Here is a 27,060-nt window from a genome sequence, read left to right on the forward strand (position 1 = left end):
ATTACTATGACAACACTAACATTCTTATACACCAATTTGTTTTATTTGAACACATGAGTCGTTTAAGTATCTTACATATAATAGCTTGAGAATTGATTTATCCAATATGGCGGACAAAATGGCATCCAAGATGGCCGCCAATACAGGAAAATGACAATATTTCGTCTTCACTTCGGAATGTATGGGAAATTTAAATGTCATCATGTCATCATATTGACTTACTTTGAAGTGTCAATGTGAAGCACTTTTATACAACTGCTTCAATATTGTCAGTAACTCATTACCAAATCAATTATTTTTCTCCAATGCAGTAAGATACATTTAGTCTCTGCTACCACTGCCACTGTCACTCAAGCCTTCAGGTTCAAATGACATATGATCTGTCACTGCAGGTGAGATGAGTGATAAATCTGCAGCCACATTGTCGTCTGAAACATGGCTCTCAACATGTGTTGCTTTAAAGCATCTTCTATATAACATTGGAGCTGCCTGGTCAGTGTTGGAGGCCTGGACATAGCCTAGGTCATCCAGGGTATTCAAAAATATAGCAGGAGGGCGAATGCTCTAGCAAAGTTTAGGGACATTTCTAGGGGGCTCAATCCACACTGACAACTTCTTCAACATTCCATCATGTGTCATCAATGTCGAGAAAGCTGTCTTCTTTGAATTTACAACCAGCCATTACCGCCCCGATTGTCCGCCAATACAGATTCCATTCGGCGTAAGAGCAAAATAGCCGTGACAATTATATGAATAGATCACTGAAAATCAGTGAAAAAGGTCAACATGTCCTGCCCTACCGGTAACACATGCCACTCACACAATTTGCATGAACAGTGAGCGCAGTATGTTGCCTTGCATGCGACGGTGGTCTTTAAGGAGACCAGAGAATCATGTAATGGATTAGACTGAAAGTCCAGTGACACCATAGTGCATTCACTGCTTTTTGTGGAAACTAAAAAACGATATGTTAATTTTTAATTACGTCTGCCGTGTACAAGTTCAGAAGTGTGTTCGGAACGCTGCATGGCTACATAGCCACAATATTGTTTTTTATGCCACCAGTAAAGATATTTCTCGGTTATATCTCGATCATATTCATTTTGTGTTACTTTTGACTAAATTTGACAGTCTAGTTATACCGAACTGTACGCGTTTTGTGCTTTAAGTGATTTTCTCTCACGAAGAATCGTGTAGTAATTGCAAATATAATCATAATAGTGGACTCCTTGGGTATTCAGAGAAATAGTGTATTCATAAATATATAAAGAAGAATAATTGAGATTGAGTCCACAGTATCATCTGCTTGTCTATTTTGAGGGGAAGCAGTTATTGTGATCTTGTTGTGCACAATTTTTGTTTGTTTCTCCGTATATTCTATAGGTCTTTACCAAGCATACCCAGAACCAGTAATGATAGTTGTATGTGTATTTGTAGCATTTTTATACTATGTATGTATTAATTTAAAACTTGACCTTCAAAGTGACATTGACCTTCAAATGTACCTCCTCGGTGGTTGATTTTAGGCAAACCTTTAATGATATCCTATATTAAAAAGGTATTTGCAAACGGTGATAGGTATGTGTTGTATAAATATAATATAAATGAAATCAACAATGTGAATAACAAAGTGCACATTTTGACAAAATGGGGTATGGGATAACACATTACCAATATGAACACTCACATCTCATCATAAGACGTGTCGGCTCATTTTGAGATTTCAAATGGCTTGGTTGATGATACTAATAATTCACTGCGGTTCTTTTTCCAATAATTGGAAAATGAAAATAGAGCAAACTTCACTATATTTTGGCTTATTTTTACTAATAACTCAATTTGTGAGAGGCTATAATTACAAAGATAATAATAATTCAAGTCTACTATGTGTAAACTATCAGATAAATTATAAAAATAAGGAATCAATGCATTCGCTACCTTTTAGAGGGATTATATTTGATTTTCACTATTTTTACAACTGAAAAGTCCATTTTGACCCCAAAACAGTATCTGCCACCAACACATTTCACTACAACCACCATTTTCTAGTCTGTTGGATACAAAAACATAAGGAAAACCTAAGTTTGCTTTGTTCTACTATCTATGGGGAGGGGTATGTCGGCAGTTTGAATGTCTGGTCACTACTCTATAAATGTATTGTGAGGAAATGGTCACTTAAGCTTCCACATATGTCGTCGTGGACCGACCATTCAAATTCGTTATATACATTTGGATCTGCGGGTGATAGATCAAGAGCAGAATATGTTCCAGTAGCGGGATGTAAATATGTATCTGATCCATCATTAAATATGCATAAAATGGTATTTGAAATGAAGTCTTCAAAGGATTTTCCCTTTGTTGTCGGTATCAGTACTTCCCCATAGAGGGTTATGTCCATTTAGGTCACCCGCTGATGATACGGGGTTTTCGGAGCTGATCAAACAAATCCTGAAGATCAGACTGCTGAAGAGGAGACGATTGTGAAATGTATAAGGATCAAAGTGTGAAGGTTATATGTAAAGAAAGACGGACAGCAACAGCTTGAAGGTTGCATTTAAGAGGGACGGGGCTATGGATGACATCCTGCCTCACCCAAATAGAAGCGCCACCTGTGGCTTTGTCATCTGGAGGTAAACACGAGCAATACGAATTGTACTGACGAAAATCAAATGTATCTGTGTTTTTCAGGTATGTTTCTTGTAAGCTAAACGCTGATGGTTTAGAATCTTTTGATAATAACTGTCGATCATAAAAATTGTTCCTAAGTCCTCTGCAATTCCATTGTATTAAATTAGTAGCTCCGCTCATGGAGGTTGAACTGGGACACGTGAGTGAGTGGAGGGGACATTCCCATGTACTGGGAGGGAAGTAGCGACCTCCATGTCCAATGGTTCAAAGGATTATGAACAGCTATAGGGCACGCAACAGGAGAACGAGTTTTTTTTACGTAATAATGCCTATGACGCCATAGTTAGTGATAATAGTGGGAGGCGTAATACAGTATTATGTGAGTGCACAAATATATTTTGAACTACACAGGGAGGTTTTGACAATTATACCTTTGAATTAGGTTTAGATTTCAAAAACCTAATGAACATCTTTTCTTTTTCCATTTTAAATGTTTGGACCACCTCCGTGGTCTAGTGGTAGAGCGTCCGCCCGGAGAGCGGAAGATTCGGGGTTCGAGCCAAAAGACGTTAAAAGACGGCACTTGTTGTTACCCTGTCTGACGCTCGGCATTAAGCGACTAAAACAAGGACTGGTCGGCTCGGAGTCAGTATACTGTGTCTGAGTAGGGTATTCATGTTAAACTGCGGCATGGTATCTCAGTGAGCTAGCACTATAAATCGGCATCAGTCCGGACTAGTACAAGCAGCCACACACGGACACACACGTAGATGCACGTCGCTCTATAAGTGCAATAATCTTGAACGCGACGTTAAACCCTATTTCACCTCACCTAATTTTTTGTAATTGTTAAACAATTTATAAAACGGAAAGACGGTAAAATGCAGGTGGGTTTTTGACACCAAACCTCAAACATATTCCCTTAAATAAACACGGGGAAAACAACAAGAAACGTCAATGTACATGCGATTCGCCTTCCCAGAGCTCTGAATCCCTAAACCTAAAAAGTCGCCTTCGTGCGAAGACACCATTGCTTGCTAACAGGGAGATTGGCCGCAATTCAAAACCCTTAATTGGAAGCACATAACAAGAAATTAAGCGCAATTAGTTGGATTGTGTTGATTGATTGCGCAACCCTATTTCAATTACAGGTGATTACAGGTGTAGTTATTACAGGTGATTACAGGTGTGACTAAAATCATGCCAGTGAGGTTAGCAATGTGAGTGTTCGGTGAGACATATATTTAGCACAAATACCTTTGATCACATCAAAGTGGATAATAAGGTTGTTAACATTAGATTATTCCTTCTCAATTTATCCTTACCCTCATGGGGTAATTAGCTATAAGATGTAGTAGACTGTTCCACTATTACAAGAGTTAAATTCCCTTTGTTGTTTCAACCAAGTAAAGTGCCGGGGTTTTGGCATGTAGTGGTTTGGGGAGCACTCACGGAGGCACAAGAGCAACGTAACTAAATTCACATAAATATTTGTTGTAAGTCGACCCGATCGGATTGATTTATATGCAGGATTGATAGTTAGGATGCATAAAAATATATATGTTTTGGGGAGCACATTCATTTCTCAAAAGCGAGTAGAGAGGTAGGACTTTGTAAACAAGTTTTCAAACAAAACAATTGAAGGAGTTTAAGGTTTAAAGTTTTGCAAATCAGGAATACCAAAAAATGGGCACACACAGAACACGGCGTCTTGACACAAATGGAAACGTTTGTTCATTTCATGGATAAGAGAGTCTACTTTATATGACGCGGAACAATTGCAACATGTTTCGTTATTAGACGTGTGATTGGCATTTTGGAAATTGGTTAGTTAAGTAAAGACAGCTATTTTATCGATGACAACTTCTTTATTCTATTAGGTTGCAACGTTGTCGGTATAAGGATCCATTCCGAAAAGTTCAGTGATAACAGAATATAGACGTTGTCATCCATAAAATACCCAGTCTCTACTGATATTTGCTTAATGACAATGCAAATGACTGTCGGGCACGATTTGAATGACGCCCCGTCCCGACTGTATGTCTGACATTGAAGATGACTATCATATTATATTTGCATGTGATGCATATGGGATTTCCGGAAAGATTATATTCGAGACTTCAGACAGTGAGTCAATCCAGGTCTAAGTAGGTCTGTAGTTGACCCGTGAAGATCCGGGTAGAGAATAGCTCTTCAGCAACCCATGGTTGCCGTCAGAGGCGACAAACGGGATCGGGTAATCAGGCTCGCTGACTTGGTTTCATGCATGTCATCGTATCTCAATTGCGTATATCGATGCTCATGATTGTCTGGTCCACCCTCTATTATTTACAGACCGCCGTCATCTCGCTCGAATATTGCTGTGGGCGGCGTTAAACAACAAACAAACAGAAAGGCATGTAGTTAATACATGCATTGGCTGTAAGAAACCGTTCGTGTTCATGTTCATATTACCATGCATTGTGCGATGCAGTATGTAAGTCAATGTGCATGGGATAGGGGACTTACATAACTAAGTATCTTGAATCTTTAGAGCTCAAATTGTTTTATGCATAAAGGGAGCATTATCTGGGAGATTGGATTTTACAGACGCTTCGGACTGACATCAAACGGGTCAGAGTGTGACCTTTTGCATTCCTGATGTTTTTGTTGGAACAGCACTTTGGCTTACGAAAATGACAGAAGTAATGTAAGTTTTCACGGCGTTTGCGTAATGCGAATTCGTATCTAGTGCATTATATATATGGTTTGGAGAAGTAGACATCTATATCACAATGTTGAGGACGGCGTCCATGCACCCAGCGTGTTTCATATCTATTGTTGAAAGTATCCTCGCTGCAAGCGGAACTCGTGAGGACAAAATAAATGTTGTGTTCAACCGTTCACAAATTCAAGAAAGGAATGTTGATAAAACCATTTATCGTGTATTTAGTGATAAAATACTACTTATCTCCAAATGTAAAATCGATAACACGTTATGCCGGAATTCCAGTCCCCTCATTGAAACTAAAGTTTACAGAGCAAGAAAATACATAACAACTTACTAAATCATTTGGTGTTTTTCTTGTCAAAAAGTACGTTCATCTCATCTCGTGGCCTGTAGAGTTGACATTTTCCCTAATGGGAAGGCAAATGTCCCATATTTATTATATATTATTTATATTGATAAAATAATATATTTATCTGGAAATATAAAATCGATATTTGACGATAATGTTCTTTCAATCTAGTAAAATGGCATCTTTCGTCGGAACTAATTTACTTTCCGTCTGCCTGATTAACACAATGACTGTGAATTTCAGACTGAGACATAAAGGACCAGTGAAAAATATATAAGAAACAGTACATTTTGCTTTTCTTGTCACACAGCATGTTTATTATATCTGTGAAGGGGTTCCTGATGCGAATGGATACACTGTAAAAACGTGACTCCCAATTAATATATGCATGGGTGACGCCATTTTTCAGGGCATCATCATACGCAGAAGCCCGAGGTCTGACATTAACTGATCGACGAATGTTAATGACATGACAAATAGCTTTACCGCTTTTATAGCTAGATGGAGAGAGGTTGTCCTTGGCACGATATCCCATAACCAGAACAGTCAAACAACAACGTTTGTTTTATTCACCCAACGGATACTTCCCGCTAAATTGACAGGCTAAATACAGCATGATACTTGCTGCTAAATTGACAGGTTGAATACAACGTGATACTTGCTGGTGAATTGACAGGCTGAATACAGCATGATACTTGCTGCTAAATTGACAAGTTGAATACAACATGATAATTGCTGCTAAATTGATATATTGAATACAGCATGATACTTGCTGCTAAATTGACTGTTTGAATACAACATGATACTTGCTGCTAAATTGACTGTTTGAATACAACATGATACTTGCTGCTAAATTGACAGGTTGAATACAGCATGATACTTGCTGCTTAATTGACAGGTTGAATACAACATGATACTTGCTGCTAAATTGACAGGTTGAATACAACATGATAATTGCTGCTAAATTGAAAGGTTGAATACAGCACGATTCTTGCTGCTAAATTGACATCATGAATACAACATGATACTTGCAGCTCAATTGACAGGTTAACTACAGCATGATACTTGCAGCTCAATTGTCAGGTTGAATACAGCATGATACTTGCTGCTTAATTGACAGGTTAACTACAGCATGATACTTGCAGCTCAATTGACTGTTTGAATACAACATGATACTTGCTGCTAAATTGACTGTTTGAATACAACATGATACTTGCTGCTAAATTGACAGGTTGAATACAGCATGATACTTGCTGCTTAATTGACAGGTTGAATACAACATGATACTTGCTGCTAAATTGACAGGTTGAATACAACATGATAATTGCTGCTAAATTGAAAGGTTGAATACAGCACGATTCTTGCTGCTAAATTGACATCATGAATACAACATGATACTTGCAGCTCAATTGACAGGTTAACTACAGCATGATACTTGCAGCTCAATTGTCAGGTTGAATACAGCATGATACTTGCTGCTTAATTGACAGGTTAACTACAGCATGATACTTGCAGCTCAATTGACAGGTTGAATACAACATGATACTTGCTGCTAAATTGACAGGTTGAATACAGCATGATACTTGCTGCTAAATTGACAGGTTGAATACAGCATGATACTTGCTGCTTAATTGACAGGTTGGGGTTGAATACAACATGATACTTGCTGCTAAATTGACATAATGAACACAGCATGATAATTGCTGCAAAATTGACACGTTGAATGCAGCATGATACTTGCTGCTAAATTGACAGGTTGAATACAACATGATACTTGCTGCTAAATTGACAGGTTGAATACAGCATGATACTTGCTGCTAAATTGACAGGTTGAATACAGCATGACACTTGCTGCTAAATTGACAGGTTGAATACAACATGATACTTGCTGCTTAATTGACAGGTTGGGGTTGAATACAACATGATACTTGCTGCTAAATTGACATAATGAACACAGCATGATACTTGCTGGTGAATTGACAGGTTGAATACAGCATGATACTTGCTGCTAAATTGACAGGTTGAATACAACATGATACTTGCTGCTAAATTGAAAGGTTGAATACAGCATGATACTTGCTGCTAAATTGACAGGTTGAATACAGCATGATACTTGCTGCTAAATTGACAGGTTGAATACAATGTGATACTTGCTGCTAGATTGACAGGTTGAATGCAACATGATACTTGCTGCTAAATTGACTGTTTGAATACAGCATGATAATTTCTGCTAAATTGACAGGTTGAATACAACATGATACTTGCTGCTAAATTGACAGGTTGAATACAACATGATACTTGCTGTTAATTTGACAGGTTGAATACAACATGATACTTGCTGCTAAATTGACAGGTTGAATACAGCATGATACTTGCTGTTAAATTGACAGGTTGAATACAACATGATACTTAAATTGTTTGATGGGCTTACTTAGAAGTTGACGGAAGACAAGATAGACACAATTTTTATGGATAACAACTACTTTAATACTGTGAAAAGCGACGTTTCGGTATAGATCCTTATACCGTTGTCAAGCCTAGTCGGGTAAGGCTGTTGATGGTGTTGATTGCCACGTCTCCATGTAGACGACGGATAAATTGTTTGATGGGCTTACTTAGAAGTTGACGAAAGACAAGATAGACACAATTTTTATGGATAACAACTTCTTTAATATTGTGAAAAGCGACGTTTCGGTATAGATCCTTATACCGTTGTCAAGCCTATGATACTTGCAGCTAAATTGACAGGTTGAATACAATGTGATACTTGCTGCTAGATTGACAGGTTGAATACAACATGATTATTGCTGCTAAATTGACAGGTTGAATACAATGTGATACTTGCTGCTAAATTGACAGGTTGAATACAACATGCTACTTGCTGCCAAATTGATATAATGAACACAGCATGATAATTGCTGCTATATTGACATATTGAATATAGCATGGTACCTGCTGCTTTTTTGACAGGTTGAATACAGCATTGTCCTTCCTGCTATATTGACATATTGATTACAGCATGGTACTGCATCGTGTTTGGGCTGTCAACCTAATCGTTACTACGACTGTGTATTTTTATGACCAGGGGACCTCGCTGTCATATGATCACAGCGCAAAACCGCTAAGCCACGTTTCTGATCATGACAATCTTTCTTTTAAAACGACCTCCAGAGGTCAGTGTGACATATTACCTAAGAAAAACCATACACATTTCCAAAGCCCCCCTTGAGCGTTGTTCGGAATTGCCCGATAAGAGTGTTCGGGATAGCCAGATAAGAGTGTTCGGGATAGCCAGATAGAATCTTCGGGATAGCCAGATAAGAGCGTTCGGGATAGCCAGAAAGTGTGCTCGGAATAACCCTGAAATAGTTCTGAAAATGGAAAGAGTTTCTTTGCTCCTTATATATATCCTTATTATATGTTTATAACTATAATTTAACAGCTTCATTTCAAAGACTAGATGTTAGTCAAGCCATGGTCGAATGAGGCCACACGACTTATTGTGACGTAACCATTGTTGATGACGTCTTTCTGGGCAGCTGTTGTATCCCTTGTGTGAATGACTGACAATGGGGCACACCCGGAATACAAGACACTTTGTGTCTATGGATCACAACTTCCTTCAATCTCTGTCACGACGTTTCATGTAAAGCTACTTCTACTTCTTCAGGGGAGGAATGCTGAGTGATGAGTGAGTCCATATGGTTAATATATATATATATATATATATATATATAGAGAGAGAGAGAGAGAGAGAGAGAGAGAGAGAGAGAGAGAGAGAGAGAGAGAGAGAGAGAGAGAGAGGTTATCACGCTAGTGTGTTTGGGAATGGTAAATATACTGCATTAGGAATAAACATTGTACGTAGCGAGCTATATGCGACGTCATGACAAAGATTAAAAGAAGTTGCTATCCATAAAAAATCATGGATTTCACGCAAAAGCTGCACAAATGAAGTATCGCTACATAATGTAAACATTTCCATAATTCTGCGGTTGTATGCACTGACATTTGAAATATCAATGCATAAAAGGTTTCAATAAATAAAAACTTCAAAAGGACAACGTATAGTGTGTCATCATTGTTATTGTTTTAATTTCAAATATGACTATCTGTATGCTTTTCGCTGTCAGAAAATCGATGTAAAATATGGCCATGTGATATGGACAATTATTAACGGTGGCTAACTCAATGTTATACATTGTAGCACGTTTCCACACCATGTTGTACACAGCAGTTCAAGCCCGGTAGTCGTATACTGCAGTAGATGTGTGCGGATCAAATTTCGCTTCTACACACGCCAGGTCCGCGCTAGAGCTGCTAAACCACCCACCCTAGCCTTTAGAATGATAACATCCGATTAAAACCGCATCTCCGATGCAGCAGTTGCCATAGTTTCTTGTCAACAACTTGCCGACCGATCGCCGTGCGTAATTATTTATTCTAAGTGGCGAGCGCCCCCTACATGTCACGTGACTCGACGGTGAATGAAATCGGAAAATAGTCGAGACAGTCCGATGTGTGTGAATTTGCTGTAGGATCTTACTGTGCTTGGTTGGAAGGATGCCACTGTTTGGGAGAAAACAAGAAACAGAGAAAAAAAATACGAAAGATGGGGATATACGGCGGAAGTACGAATTCAAAGAAACACTCGGAACGTAAGTACCTCGGTGGTAGTTGATCATGACTGAAACGCCAGTCGGCTTTCCAGCATTCCTTGTCAATCTGAAATCCCGATATCCGTCAACGCGCGACACTAGTTGCCGTTAGCGATGGGGTTTTAGGGGTACGTGCTTTAGGGAACGAATGATAATGACACACGACAGGTTCTAATCGCGAGTCCTACGTTTGACATTTTTATTTCATATATTTGTAATGAATTATACGAATGAGGGGAAATATTTGGCCCCATTCAAATAACGTTGGTCCAACTATAATCGTGAAAAAATAACTGAAGTATGTTGTGAATGGGTTGAGGCCCTACCATTGAATTGCCAATAAAGAATGTGATCTTGCTATTTAAATATCTTTATCAGCGCTTTTTTGTATTCATTTGCTCCCACACAAACACTATTTTGTGAGGCTTTTTTGAACAGTAATAAATCTGGCTTATCTGATAATCTGTGGTCACGGATAAGTAAAGTGTACAATGTAAATAATGTAATTGACAAAGGTGACACTTTAAAAAAAAAATTGACATGTTGAATAGGTTGTGTCAGAGATTGAGCAGTAGGGAACAAATGCTGTTCCAATGTTTAGTTGTCGATATTAGTTACAAGGCAAGTATATTCACCTACACAACTGTTTTCTGTAAATAATGTTCAATATACACAAGAAAATATGGACTGCCGAGTAAATTTTCAGTCTTCAAGGGGAACAATTATAAAGATCACTTACAGATTGGTCAAGAAGTTGGTCGGGTTGCTTAATGGGTCAGGGTAATTGATATGGCAAATATGGTATGTGTTGGAATGACAGGAAGGTTTAGAGTAGAATATTGTGCAACATTGGCGTTATGGGCCCATGTTTGGGTCAGTATTGCAATTATGTGAAAACCCATATATAATACATATCTATATCCTGTATCCCGATGTAAGAACAGCTGCATAGTGTATGAGTCAAGTTGTGAACAGTGTCTAGAACGGAATTATTACCATCAGGAAAGGAAGCTCAAACAAACATAGTTTAATTGTACATGGTACATTTCCTTATCTAGTCTCATTGAAACTATGACTATGTTTGCTTGGTGAAAATTTCTTTTGGGATAAATTGAAAGTATCAACTTATAAAAATAAATTATTCGAAGGATTTTCTGCTGCAGGCATTTAATCTTCAGATCCCATAACACTTTTAGCTGTCAGCATTAGGTTATGCCATGGGCCCTTGACTTTCACACTGTCACACTGCTTATACAGTGGCTATCATCTGAAGCACTGTTCAGTAGCAAGGTACAACAGACTGTTACAAGTCCTGTTCAGTCGAGGGTCCCAGTTGTCTAAGGTTCACGATTCGCTATGCAGAATTGCATCCCTTGGGCGCGCCAGAAACCTATGATTGTGGGTTCGAATCCTGTTCACCCCAGTTATGTTTCTAGGTTTGTCAGCACCATACCCGTGCTCGTGGATTTCACTGAAGTGGTAAACGTCTGATACCTCCATCACTTCAGGCTTTCCTCCCACATTAAGCTGACACGCTGTAATATAAGTCAGGAATACTGTTAAAAGCGGCGTAAAACCCAACTAACTCACTGTTCAGTAGCAAGGTACAACAGACTGTAGCAATATTCAGTAGCAAGGTACAACAGACTGTAGCACTGTTCAGTAGCAAGGTACAACAGACTGTAGCACTGTTCAGTAGCAAGGTACAACAGACTGTAGCACTGTTCAGTAGCAAGGTACAACAGACTGTAGCACTGTTCAGTAGCAAGGTACAACAGACTGTAGCACTGTTCAGTAGCAAGGTACCACAGACTGTAGCACTGTTCAGTAGCAAGGTACAACAGACTGTAGCACTGTTCAGTAGCAAGGTACCACATATGTAGCACTCTCCCAGTCTCACTGTCAGGATTCTCTCCTTGTTCAACTATGGGATACAAAATGTGGTCACCATAGAAGTCACCGATTACCTCATCATTGTAGTAAGTGGTTGTGTATGAGAAGTGTATTTCATTGGGTAATTTTCCCCCTGTCCCCTTTACAGTTTGTGATGTGCCAGTGGCACAATGAAGTACAATTCACTTGATATTTCCCATATCAAAATTGTATGTTATGTCAGTTCAAGGTATATCAGTTGTGATTGTCCAGTCAGTAATGTAGGTGTTAAACAAGGTACACAGGAGCCTTGATAATGGAAACATAAATAAGGATGCAACTTGGCTCTAGCCCACTGCCTGAGTGAGTTGATCTAATGTTGAAGGTACCCTGAGGGCTAGTAGAAGTTCAGGCTTTTCAGGGATTGTGGCTACATGTTATAACTTCAGGCTATAAATGTTACAGGTCAACTTGCACCTGTCATGAAGGCGAACAAATGGGATTATTATGCCTCTATTAAGAATCTTGTAATTCCATTGGTTAATCCGAACCATGTGATGAAACAATACATTTCAATGTCGACCCCCATATCATGTGACCGACACAGACTTCAAATATTGACTTGTCACATGGTCAGTATTGACCTGTCATCATGTGATGAATAATGATTCATCTGCTAGAAAACAAGATGTGAATGGTATACTGACATGTTATGGTTCACAGCCAAGTTATGGTTCACAGCCAAGTTACTTAAGAATTGACCTTCACTTTGTGTGAGTTCATTGGAGTATGAACCTTTATAGAGTGAGGGCCAAACTGTATGAACGTCAGAGCTTGCGACCACGTTCATACAATGTTTGGCCCTCACTCTGTGAAGGTTCATACTCCAATGAACTCACACAAAATGAAAGTCAATTCTTATAAAAAAAATTTCACAATTTCTTACCTCAGAGGATGTAGGCCAAGATCTAAACACAATTTTATTTAGTATGTGTGACTTCATGTTTACACTGACAGCCATACAACAACCAGCTATATCACGGAGTAAAATAGTTCCTCAATAAGAGAGGTGACATGGGCGTATGGATGCACAACTTGCTCTTCAGAAACATCTTAAGCAGCATGTGTGTTCAAATCATATCCTCATTAGATGAGAAAGGTCTGTATAGAACTACCTCAGTAAGTCAGTCACAGTGACAGCACGTCGTAATACATTTACATCAAGTACAAGACGTCAAAATGGCCGACACGATAAACGTGACGGGAGAGATTTCCGAAGTTGTTAATGAACGTGTGGCGGTTACATGTGTTAGTCATCATTGATCAACTGGCCGATCATTGAAAGGTGAATAAAGATGCGTCAAACAGACACTAAGGTAAATTCATAGATTGCTGGAGACGGTCAATGTCAGCCTAGGCACGGATCGAGTCGACACTACGATAGTTTAGATGTGCATTTTATCGTTTGTTCATTAGGATAGGCCGCAGCGAGGATATTCGTGAACAATCATGCAGTCACGCTCTCTGACATTTCTCAATGTATACTGAAACGCTGATACCAAGAATTAAGGTTCTAAATGATCAGAAAGAACGCTTATGTATGTTTTCTTGCAAGGGAATTCTCAGGGATTTCCCCAGGAATGTGGAAGTAGTCCGTCAGTGTTTACGTCATTTCAAGAAAACGGTCTCGTGAAAAACGTATGAACGTCAAATTGTGTCGTTCATACACTTATGAACGTCAATATCGCAGTCATGTGACCGCTCTCTCATCCAATGGAAAAGCCGTATATCGTGTAAACTTCAAATTAAAAAATTATTGTAATAAAACAGAAGATGGTTTAAAAGCTTCATAAACCTTACAGTGAATTTCGGTATAACAAAACAAATGATTACTTTTGACAAGGTCAATATGCGAAAACAAGGACCTAAGGACCCGGCCCCTGATTATTTGTATATTCCTCGCTTTCTATCTCAGCAATTAAACAGGATGTTTACATCTTTGTGTATCAAACAGCAGAACATTAATACCCAAGATGGTTTACCATTAATGCTTACACAAGATGCCCACGCACGCACGCACACAAAAGAATGCCATTTCAGATAAGTGTAATGTCCTGATGACACTTACTTGCCAGGATCGTGATCCAATAATGTATCCTAACGGTCCTCTATTACCTAACAAGGATCGAACTAATACAGCAATCTTTCTGAATTTAATTTTTGGTCACAGGTTATGAAAAGTATACATGTTACTAATACTTATCGGGTTACAATAGGTCTTCAGCAACTCATGCTTGCCGTAAAAGACGACTATGCTTGTTGTTTAAGGTGACTAATGGGATTGGCTGGTCAGACTTGATGACTTGGTTGAAGCATGTCATTGTACCCCAATTGTGTGAATCGATGCTCATGATATCAATTACTGGATTGTCTGGACCAGACTCAATTATTTACAGACCACTGTCATAGTGTCGTCGTTAAACAATAAACAAACAAACTAATGCTTATTTGTGTAAGTACCATAATTTAGGGCAATTTATTGCAACTAGCATTGCTGCAGTTCTAGGTTTAACATCCTCGTCAAGTTTGAAATACGGGGCAGAATGGGCAGAGGTCTAAAGCACAAGGCTATCAATAGCCAGGTGATGAGATCATATCAATGTTTACAGTCACTCACTCATCCATGGTAGATGACCTGATGGAGGAAACACAAATACATACCTGTAACACCTGAAACACAAGTGTCAAAATGTGTGGGGTCACCCTCAGGCCAAGTGACGTAGGTGAAATGTGCCTCAGTTCAGCCAGCAGGGAATGGGTACGCTATATGTGAGGTGGATGTAAAAACCTTTCAGCACCTGTATATCAGCATTGGTTGTGTACTCCCCAGGGAGCTGAGAATGATAACTAGGATGCATACTGATCCACTGGTCGGGGAACAAATATAAACTGCATTTGAGCAGAAATGGATAAGTTCAATTCATAAATGAATAATAATGATAATAGAATAATAATATTTAAAAAAAAAATATTCTGTGATTTATACTATGTGGAATGTGTTGTACGTTCACTATCCCTTATCTTGTTCTGCCTCATCACTGAACAGTTGCAGCAACCTAGGTGTGACTTCATGTTTTACATTGTCAAACACTGGCAGTCTACTGTTATAAGCGAGTGAGTTAAAAATTAACATCAGCATTATTTCAGCCATATAACTATGTAGTGTAAGAACTGTGAGTAGCAGCAAATTTCAACATCAGTGAACAGTATTATACATGTATAGCTAAAATGGATAAACTGTTCTATTGTCAGGTGCCCTACACTGTCAGTCACATTCAAACTTTCAGTCACTGAAACCATGCAGATGATAATAATAATTATTAATATAGTCCAAATTGTAAAACATACAGCATTATTTATCAAACATAAACCTAAATAATACTTAATTAAAAACAGTTTTAGTGGTTGTTTAATTTTATTTTTATAATCAATCGGATGGACGGTGGGGCAAAAAAAATATACTTTAGCAATTTGTATTTTGATTTCTGATTATGGATATATTGATTCTGGTCAGTCGATTCTGTAAACTGAAAAATAAACCAAAGTATCACCTTTGTGTGTGAGGCAAGACCAGCTCTGATTTTGGTCTTGTTCCATGGTTCTTCAAGGCCAATGTGCTCAGGGACTGACCATGTGCTGAGTGGCTGGGATTTTATTGAAAGAAATAAATTATCCCCAACAATTCTTGAAAAAAGAAATAATGCTTCAGACTGTTGGGGAAAAATAAGAAATTACCTGCCACAAAAGTTACATTGCTGCAAAGTGTTTTTCTTACAAAAACATTCAGGCTCATAATATTAAATAAAAATATTTTTGGTTTTGTCACTGTATTTGAGAAAAATATCTCATTTCGATGCAAAATCCCATGCCTCAACCCACCCAGAATATCAATTTACACAGTACCTAACAAGGAAGTTGTCTAGATCACGTCACATGAAACAACATACACTGTGAAAAGTCAGAATATGATTCTAAATTGACTTTAAAAAGTAAACTGATACAAGCCTAATTGAATTAATATGTAGCTCACAGCTTGTGCTTGTGAATATTGAAAAGTTAGATTCTGATGATTGTGTTCAAACAAACATTATTTTATTCCAAAGGCGACTAACATCATTAGCAGCAAGCAGTGTAGGTCTTAAATGAGTGTAATTTATGGCTAATTATGGCATGGTGTTTGTTCAGGAACAATTGTTAGTGCTTTCTAGCCTATAGATTACTTTAATCTTTGCATCACTGTGTGAATTAGGTAGCCATGATATATTTCCTTCCACTTGTTTAAGGAATCAATGTGAGGTTATGGCTTGAGGTAAATACCAGTTTCAGCAGCGTCTGGTCTGTTTGCAGCTAATGAGATAACTGGGGGGTGTAGGTTGTTGGCTGCTACTGTGTTTATGATGTTGATATACATGGGTATTATGGTTGACATTCCAGTGGAGTTGGCAGTTCTTACTACCAGGACTACTGTTGAGGGTTTCATTAGAACAGTACAGGCAAACCATGTGCCGACTGCTACTCAGTATTGCAGTGTTCACACAGTTTTTACATGTGATGGTGTAGTTAAACTTATTGTCTGAGAACAAAAAGTAACACCTTCATCATTCTGCTGATTGAAACATGTTATTGTGAAAAGATAAACTATTTCTGTTTATTCTGGGGCGGTCGGGTAGCCTAGTGGTTAAAGCATTCGCTCGTCAAGCCGAAGATCCGGGTTCGATTCCTGACATGGGTACAATGTGTGAAGCCCATTTCTGGTGTCCCCCGCAGTGATATTGCTGGAATATTGCTAAAAATGGCTTTAAACCAAACTCACTCACTCTGTTTAGTCTCTTTGATGTTTTTGTAGGAACTAGTTCTGATTGAAATGTATGTTATGTCTAACGTGACTCATTGGTCTTTGATGTATGTAAAATTTCTGAAATGGTAATTCAGTATTATTATCATCATCTATGCATGCATGCTTGCACGTAGGTACACACAAACACACACACAATAAGTATGATGAGGAGTATTTTTGATGACAGACATGTCCAATATGCATCATCCCTGCATCATCACGGTGGTGCAACCAGATGCTAACGCTACACTACACTAATAATCTCAAACAAAACTGCTGTGATAGTGTGTATGTATTATTACTTCATGTAACCATAGCAACCCTAATTACCCATGGTTAGCAGTGCAAGTAGTGCTATGTGTGTCCAGCATGCTTGGTCTTGGAGGTTGGCCGTTACCAACATGCTCTGATAGCGGGGCTGGCAACATCATTCATTAGGAGCCTTTAAAGAATGATGCTAAATGCTAGGGTCCCTCAGGCAAGAGTATTGCAATAGTATTTGATTCCAGGAACCCAACCCCCTTAAATTTTGGGCTTTTATAGGATTATTACAAGGACCCCTTGACTATCCAGAGTCAGTTTCTACCAGGTGGTAGAGAAATTATGTTTTATCTTTTTTTGAAAAATTCTCCAGCTCTAATCATGCTAATGAAACCTGTAGTATCATATTTGATAAAGATTTAGATGCATTGTTTTGATCAGCATTTGGAATCCTTGTGATCTATTATATCATGTTTTCACTTGTAATTATTTAGGCTCATCATATCAAGAACACCTGAACTACTGAAGTTTATTGGTTATAAATCATATTCTAATAACTTGTTTGCAGAATTGTGTAGCAGTAAGCCTATGCCTGAACAAAGGAAAATGTCACTTTAAAATATTCGCTCAGCATGTTCAGTAATGGCAATCCTTTTGATAGCTGAAATCAGTTTGCATTTGCCCAAATTTGTTATTCAAAGGAATTATGTTTGAATTTATTTCTATGAATGTAAGACAACATTTTGTCATGACATCACAAGGACTATTCAACCGTTTAGTCAGCTCAGTGAGGCAGAAGTGCCCTAAAGGCAGCTTTTGATTGTTCACAATGAACACGATGAAATTTCCCTAAGGTAATCTGTAAGATATACAGTTATGTATATGCAGGTCATTCCCCGAGCACTATGACCCAAGGGGTGTGCAAGGTGTGCTGTGGAACACAATGAGATTTCATCCACATACATAGCATTCCGAGGAATCTTAGTATCCATGACGTTATTCAGCACAGTACTCCTGTTTTATATAGTCCACCTTTTTGGGTCATCATTTTATTGATCTTTTTCAATTTTTTTCTGAAGATTTATTGAAAATATATGTATTTTTTTATGAGTGTCTGCAGATACTGTGTGTCTGTAACTTTTCAAGTACCAGCAGATGATGTGTCTGCAGATGCAGATTGAAAAGAGTGTTATCCAAGAGAACTATCTACATAACATGTAGGATATTTTGAAAGTCTTAAGGCCTGTGACAGGCCTTAATTAATGACAGATGACTATAAATTGAATCATCTTATTTTCATCGAGGCAAGCTAAGTAGCTCACATTATTATTGGCTGATCAAATTAAGTTAAACTAATGAAATCCTATCAAAATGAAACTTGTGTACTTGCCCAAGTATTTACGACTTGACTAGAAATACATTTAGCTAGCACCAGTGGGTAGGACATTGTGTAATAAGGTTGTTGGGGAAGTTAGTTTGTGGATGGGATAGGAGTTTCAAACATTATTTGTAGTAAGGTATTCTTGACCAAGGTTTAGTGGCACCATTGTCTTCAGCATCGAGGCTTCCTGACATCACAGTCTTCAGCATCAAGGCTTCCTGACATCACAGTCTTCAGCATCAAGGCTTCCTGACATCACAGTCTTCACCATCAAGGCTTCCTGACATCACTGTCTTCACCATCAAGGCTTCCTGACATCACAGTCTTCAGCATCAAGGCTTCCTGACATCACAGTCTTCAGCATCAAAGCTTCCTGACATCACAGTCTTCAGCATCAAGGCTTCCTGACATCACAGTCTTCAGCATCAAGGCTTCCTGACATCACTGTCTTCACCATCAAGGCTTCCTGACATCACAGTCTTCACCATCAAGGCTTCCTGACATCACAGTCTTCACCATCAAGGCTTCCTGACATCACAGTCTTCAGCATCAAGGCTTCCTGACATCACTGTCTTCACCATCAAGACTTCCTGACATCACTGTCTTCACCATCAAGGCTTCCTGACATCACAGTCTTCAGCATCAAGGCTTCCTGACATCACTGTCTTCACCATCAAGGTTTCCTGACATCACTGTCTTCACCATCAAGGCTTCCTGACATCACTGTCTTCACCATCAAGGCTTCCTGACATCGCTGTCTTCAGCATCAAGGCTTCCTGACATCACTGTCTTCACCATCAAGGCTTCCTGACATCACAGTCTTCAGCATCAAGGCTTCCTGACATCACAGTCTTCAGCTTCAAGGCTTTTAGACGTCACTGTTTTCTAGGAGCTGAACTTCAAGTAGTCTTTTTAAGAAACACATCTTTAATGCAATGTAAACTGCTGATGTTTTATTTTGTAAATCAGCTTGAGCAACCGAAAATATTTTGGTGTGAATGCTAAAAGTTACGCATTATGCATTATTGATTTATTGCACAGGTTCAGATTAGAAAAAAATAGCCTTCATGTAATCATGTGTATTTGGAAGCACAACATTTTATTGTAGGCATGAACATTTGATGCTTCATTTCAAAGTAGTACATCAATATGGAAGAAGCTAAACAACATGTTGACAGCATCCAACAATTTATCACTTAATGTGAAACTGTGCCTGCACATGTGACATTCCTATTGTGTCTGTGATTGATGGTGTGTGTTAAGGAACTTGACATTCAACACATTAGTTCAGAGTGGGCATGTGTCCACACAGATTTAACTGCCAGATTGATGTGTTATGTAATACCCAGTCTATTGTAGCCTGGAAGTGGAGCATGTTCGGGCCAATTGATTGGCAAAAGTTTTTGAATTGAATGTCAGGAGGTTGATTTTATACCACATGAAGTTACAAAATCTTTGGCTTTCTGATTACTTTGAATGCCAAAACAGATGTTTATGCTGTCACTATTCATTCTTTGGTAAAATGGGACTCCCATTAGTATTTGGTCAGTACCCAAGCATTATGTTTCCATTCCTCAGTTTCTGGAATATTGCTAAAAGCGGCATAAAACCATACTCACTCACTCTGCAATCCCCATGTTGAGCATTGTCCTGGGCTGTTTCTGTATGTATGAAATCTGTGTTGAGCATTGTCCTTGGCGGTTTCTATATGTATGAAATCTGTGTTGAGCATTGTCCTTGGCTGTTTCTGTATGTTTGAAATCTGTGTTGAGCATTGTCCTTGGCTATTTCTGTATGTATGAAATCTGTGTTGAGCATTGTCCTTGGCTGGTTCTAAATGTATGAAATCTGTGTTGAGCATTGTCCTTGGCTATTTCTGTATGTATGAAATCTGTGTTGAGCATTGTCCTTGGCTGTTTCTGTATGTATGAAATCTCTGTTGAGCTTTGTCCTTGACTGTTTCTGTATCTAGCAAACCTGTGTTGAGCCTTGTGCTTGACTGTATGAAATCTGTGTTGAACATACACCCTGATCCCTAGGTGTGTGACATTGTCACAAGGACAAGTCTACTGGCAGCACCAGACCCTGATCCCTAGGTATGTGACATTGTCACAAGGACAAGCCTACTGGCAGCACCAGATCCCGATCCCTAGGTATGTGACATTGTCACGAGGACAAGCCTACTGGCAGCACCAGACCCTGATCCCTAGGTGTGTGACATTGTCACAAGGACAAGTCTACTGGCAGCACCAGACCCTGATCCCTAGGTGTGTGACATTGTCATCTGTGTTCAGAAGGGGCCCCTCATCATGTGATGTTATGGTGACTTGAAAAAGTTCCCCCAGGATATGTTCATTTACTATTTAAAACGTTGATAATCCTCAAATAGTGTGGCTATGTAGTGTGTCCAGTGACGTCAAGGGCATCAATACAAGCATGTTGACATTAGAACAGAGTTGTGAGAGCAATGTGCCACACAGGTCAGTTGTCTACGTCAGATGCTGATGTCTAGGCACCACGTTATTGTTGGTCCAGCTTCAGCTGACTGACGGACTCTATTGATGACTTTTCAGATAACTGGAGGTGATAATGATAAGTCAGTGAAGGTTGTAATGATCACTTCTGGATTCCCATAGAGGATAATTATATTGTTTATGGTCCAACATTGGCCATGCAGAAGTAAATATTTGCTATATCCACTGATGAACAGACAGGGTTGTTGTTCCACCATTGTGTAGGCTTGGGCAGCCACTATCAGCAAGGCATCACTTATCTCTCTTGCACAAACCCATATTGATTCTCTTTGGTTCAGGGATGAAATCTATAATTTTCTTCCTTGTGCTTGATATGTAGAGATAGCCATAATAGATTTGTTGTGTGAGGCACATTCAGAGAATCACTTGCTGCTTGAATACACCCTTTTTATTTAATCCCTTTGAGGACATCAAATATATGATTTATTGTGAAAGTATAGTGTTACTGTGGCTGCATGAAAGCCGCCATAATGTTGTCTGTGACTGGAAATGCATGTTCCGTACTTGATCAGTATAAAAACATGGACTGTAATAATATGAATTGTTTTTTGTAGTCGTTCTACCAATTATGTACACTATGATTTGTAGATTATTAGAGGATAGTTTTTTCTCATTTTGTAAACTATTTTCTTTTAACAAAAACTTCTTTGTCTATCCCCATTATCCTGTCAGCTGACAAGGAAATGTCAATGCTATTTTTTCTGCTTAAGGTTTTGGTGGTGTGCAGGAGTGATCTGAAGTAGATTTTGTAAAGAATAACAAGCTTTATTCATCCTTGTCATGGTTATTACAACACTTCATGTAAAGATCCTGGTTAGAATCTTCAGCAACCCATGCATGAAGTAAAACTTTTCAGGTGACTATGCTTGTTGTAAGGGGTGACTAATGGGATCGAGTGGTCATTCTTGCTGACTTGGTTGATGCATGTCATTGTATCCCGAACTAGTGGGTCAATGCTCATGATGTCAATCACTTGATTGTCTGGTCAAGACTCAATTAATTACCGACTGCTGTCATGTAGCTGGAATATTGCTGACTGCAGTGTTAAACAACAAACAAACAAACAAACAAAACAACACTTAATGTGTATATATGGTAGCTTGGTCCCAGCACTTGGACCTCAGACTGTACAGGGACCAAGTAGCTTCAAGAAGTGTCACACATGTAGAAGCTGGCAAAGTTTCATAATTTCTACCTTGATATGCAGATACACATCCAACATTGTTCTCCAGAGTAGAAAGTAAAGTTATACATTGCCACAGCCAGACAGTGTTCCAAAATATTAAGCATTGTGTCAGGAAATCAGGAACTAGCCTGCAATAATCATCCATTATAATTTTTACTTTTATCCATAGATGTCATTTTAGCTGTAGCATCAACAAAGACCAAAATTGACATTCAGATTTTGACTTTGTTCCAATGTACCATTTCAGTATGGATGGGAGTACCTTTGTCTAGCACTTTTGTATGAGTCTGCTTTGTGTTTACTCAGAGTTTTATACATATCTGGCAGCCGGGAAACAAAGTGACTCTTCTGATAGCCAAGAACAAAAGAAAAAAGGTCACATGGCTTTCAGAAGTCAGTAGTTCATAGAAAAATATGATTTTTTTACTTCTATTTGTTTCCAAGACTGTGCAAGATCAAGTTGTACAAGAAGTAGCCTTGAAGTGTTTGTGGAAAGTAATAAAGAAGTTGAGATCCATAAAGACATGCTACTCTCATTCCCCTGCACAGAAAACCAGGTAACAAAGAGGCAGGAGAATCTGAATGTTAGAAGTACACCAGGGAAGTTGACCTGAACTGTGTTAACCTTTGGCCTCCCATTATGACATCAGTAATAGTGGAGATCAAGGTGATGCAAATTGCCCTCCCCCCATCCCATGGCCTTTGATGACACACAGTAGCTACAGTGACAGTATGCTTATGTCAGACTCCTGACCCATGTGAGCCATGCTTGATTACCTCTGTCTTCTGTAGTGGTGAGAGGGTCAGAGTCATCAGATTCTCATCTGCCTATAATGGTACTTCAGGGTGGATCTAAATCCTCCTTATAACAGGCCTGCTAACTGGGCAGTTGATCTAGGTCAGGATGTGGCAAGACCTTGAGACATGAGGCTCATCAACCATCCCATGGTGAGGCAGCCATCTTTATACTGATATTGTCTAACAAGGTCACAAGTTCTTTCAGTTGATCTTTAATAGTCCATCTGACATAATTAGCTGTTGTAGATGGAAAAATGATCAGCTTCTGTTTACAGGGTTTGAAAATGGTCCCTCAAGGCATTGTATAATAGGTATATATTTCCAACATGACATGTGCAGTGATTCGTGAGCATGGTTGTTGGAGTGTGAAACAAAACACATGTGTATTTATACTGTGTACTCACATTGTAAAGAACAATATGTTGGAAATGGAAGGACCGGAAGATGAGCATGAATCGGGTTGTGCTAACCCTGCAAGAGCCTGTTGTGTAATGATCTAAGCTTGATGCGGGACACCAGTACATCACTGTTGTACCTTCAAAGGAAGACTTTAAAAGCTTCTCAGAGGCCTGTGACGTAGTATCACTTGAAAGTGTCTGCTTCATTCTGACATGATTGAAATTCAATACTTGTGTTTTTCTGAGACATGATCTTCTATTCCCTTGAGAATATAAGGTGAACCTGCCACACTCCAAGTGCAAAGGCATCAGATGGCTTGTCATCAATGAGCTGGATAATTGTACCATGATACAAACACAGCTTGAAACGTACCCTCCAGAATATTACACATTGAACATTCAAAATTTCAATTTACAGCTTTCATGAGAACAGAAATTGTTCTTTGTTCTGTGGCCTGATGAGACACCTTACTGGTGTGTGCTGTGTCCTGATGAGTCACTTACTGGTTTCTTCTGTGGCCTGATGAGACACCTACTGGTATCTTCTGTGGCATGATGAGACACCTACTGGTATGTTCTGTGGCCTGATGAGACACCTACTGGTATGTTCTATGGCCAGATGAGACACCTACTGGTATGTTCTATGGCCTGATGAGACACCTACTGGTATGTTGTATGGCCTGATGAGACACCTACTGGTATGTTCTATGGCCTGATGAGACACCTACTGGTATGTTCTATGGCCTGATGAGACACCTACTGGTATGTTCTGTGTCCTGATGAGACACCTACTGGTATGTTCTGTGTCCTGATGAGACACCTACTGGTATGTTCTGTGACCTGATGAGACACCTACTGGTATGTTCAATGGCCTGATGAGACGCCTACTGGTGTGTTCTGTGTCCTGATGGGACACCTACTGGTATGTTCTGTGGCCAGATGAGACACCTACTGGTATGTTCTATGGCCTGATGAGACACCTACTGGTATGTTCTATGGCCTGATGAGACACCTACTGGTATGTTCTGTGGCCAGATGAGACACCTACTGGTATGTTCTGTGGCCAGATGAGACACCTACTGGTATGTTCTGTGGCCAGATGAAACACCTACTGGTATGTTCTATGGCCTGATGAGACACCTACTGGTGTGTTCTGTGGCCAGATGAGACACCTACTGGTATGTTCTATATCCTGATGAGACACCTACTGGTATGTTCTATGGCCTGATGAGACACCTACTGGTATGTTCTGTGGCCAGATGAGACACTACTGGTATGTTATGTGGCCTGATGAGTGATTGAGTGAGTGAGTTGGGTTTAACGCCACTTTTAACAGTATTCCAGTTATATCACGGCGTGTCAGCTTAATGTGGGAGGAAAGCCCGAAGTGATGCAGGTCTTAGACGTTTACCACTTCGATGAAACCCACAAGCACAGGTATGGTGCTGACAAACCTAGAAACATAATCAGGGCGAACCGGGATTCGAACCCACAATCACAGGTTTCTGGCGTGCCCAAGGGACACAACTCTGCACAGCGAATCGCGGCGCCTTAGACGACTGTGCCACCCGTGCCCCCTGTGGCCTGATGAGACACCTACTGGTATGTTCTATGGCCTGATGAGACACCTACTGGTATGTTCTGTGGCATGATGAGACACCTACTGGTATGTTCTATGGCCTGATGAGACACCTACTGGTGTGTTCTGTGGCCAGATGAGACACCTACTGGTATGTTCTGTGGCCAGATGAGACACCTACTGGTATGTTCTGTGTCCTGATGAGACACCTACTGGTATGTTCTGTGGCCAGATGAGACACCTACTGGTATGTTCTATGGCCTGATGAGACACCTACTGGTGTGTTCTGTGGCATGATGAGACACCTACTGGTATGTTCTGTGGCCTGATGAGACACCTACTGGTATGTTCTATGGCCTGATGAGACACCTACTGGTATGTTCTGTGGTCAGATGGGACACCTACTGGTATGTTCTATATCCTGATGAGACACCTACTGGTATGTTCTGTGGCCAGATGAGACACCTTCTGGTATGTTCTGTGGCCAGATGAGACACCTACTGGTATGTTTTGTGGCCAGATGAGAAACCTACTGGTATGTTCTGTGGCCAGATGAGACACCTACTGGTATGTTCTGTGGCCAGATGAGACACCTACTGGTGTGTACTGTGGCCAGATGAGACATCTTCTGGTATGTTTTGTGGACTGATGGGACACCTACTGGTATGTTTTGTGGCCTGATGGGACACCTACTGGTAAGTTTTGTGGCCAGATGGGACACCTACTGGTGTGTTTTGTGGCCAGATAGGACACCTACTGGTGTGTTCTGGGCCATCGTGGCATTCATCTTATATAGCAATGTTGTAATAGTCTATAACCATTTGTGATAAAAGCTACTTTTACAATTTAAGTGAAAATATTTATTTATTTTATTTTATTTCACAATGGAATAAAATAGTTCACGGAGAGGTCATGTGAGTGAATGTATGCTTAACTTGCTCTAGAGTAACGCCTGTTGTAGTTTGTTTACAACAAAGGTATTCAAATAATATCATCATTGGATGAGAAAGGTCTGTTAACAACTACCACAGTAAGTCCAGTCAGAATGACAGCACGTTGTAATAGATGTACATCAAGTACAAGGCGTCAAAATGGCGCAAACGATAAACGTGATTGGATATATTTCCAAAGTTGATTATATTGATAATGAACCTGTGGTGGTTACATGTGTTGGTCATCATTGATCATTTGGACGATCATAGAATGTTGAATATATAGATGTGTCAAACAGGTGCTAAACTTCATAGATTGCTGTAGACTGTCACTGTGAGTCTAGACACAGGTCGAGTCAAAACTATGATCATTTGGATGTGCATTTCTTCATTTTGTTCACGGGGATGGGTCTTAGCGAGGATATTCGTGAACGATCATGCAGTAACACTGTCTGACTTTTCACAATGTATGCTACAATGCTGATTTCAAGATTAAAGGGTCTAACTAAGTGGATGATCATATTTCTGATGAGATTCAGTACAAATATATATCCCTTTCCTTATTCTCTGCATTGTCATCAGTTACTGGATTAAAAGTTAGATCTCAGTAGAATAGATATATTTCCATAAAGAAGAATGCAAGTTTGAGGTGAGTATGTGCAACGAGAGACATCATGAGTCCAGTCACTCACAATCCGTTCATCATTGGCCATAATTGAGGCCATATATCTTTTGAGTTTTTAAAGTATGAAATAACATATTTATATAGTTTTTTTATGTGGTCATGCAAATGGCAAGTCTTACATGTGAAAAAAACCTATGTTTTATTATCTATCCAAAACAACGACTAAGTGACAGGCTGAAGTGAAGCCTTCAC

The 27,060-nt window shown here is 39.3% G+C and overlaps 1 protein-coding gene across 1 annotated transcript in view; it reads left to right on the plus strand.

Moving 5' to 3' along the window:
- The first annotated feature begins 10,153 nt into the window (after positions 1–10,153).
- The window catches only part of LOC139444898 (calcium/calmodulin-dependent protein kinase type 1-like), an 84,978-nt gene continuing 68,071 nt past the window's right edge, over positions 10,154–27,060 (plus strand). The window contains exon 1 of the mRNA XM_071225903.1: positions 10,154–10,345. Coding sequence (XP_071082004.1) covers positions 10,251–10,345 — 95 coding nt within the window. The 5' untranslated portion in view covers positions 10,154–10,250. The remainder of the gene's footprint in view (positions 10,346–27,060) is intronic.

Source organism: Haliotis cracherodii, unplaced genomic scaffold (genome assembly GCF_022045235.1).
Source record: "Haliotis cracherodii isolate W230 unplaced genomic scaffold, xgHalCrac1.p SCAF_6, whole genome shotgun sequence".
NCBI lineage: Eukaryota > Metazoa > Mollusca > Gastropoda > Lepetellida > Haliotidae > Haliotis > Haliotis cracherodii.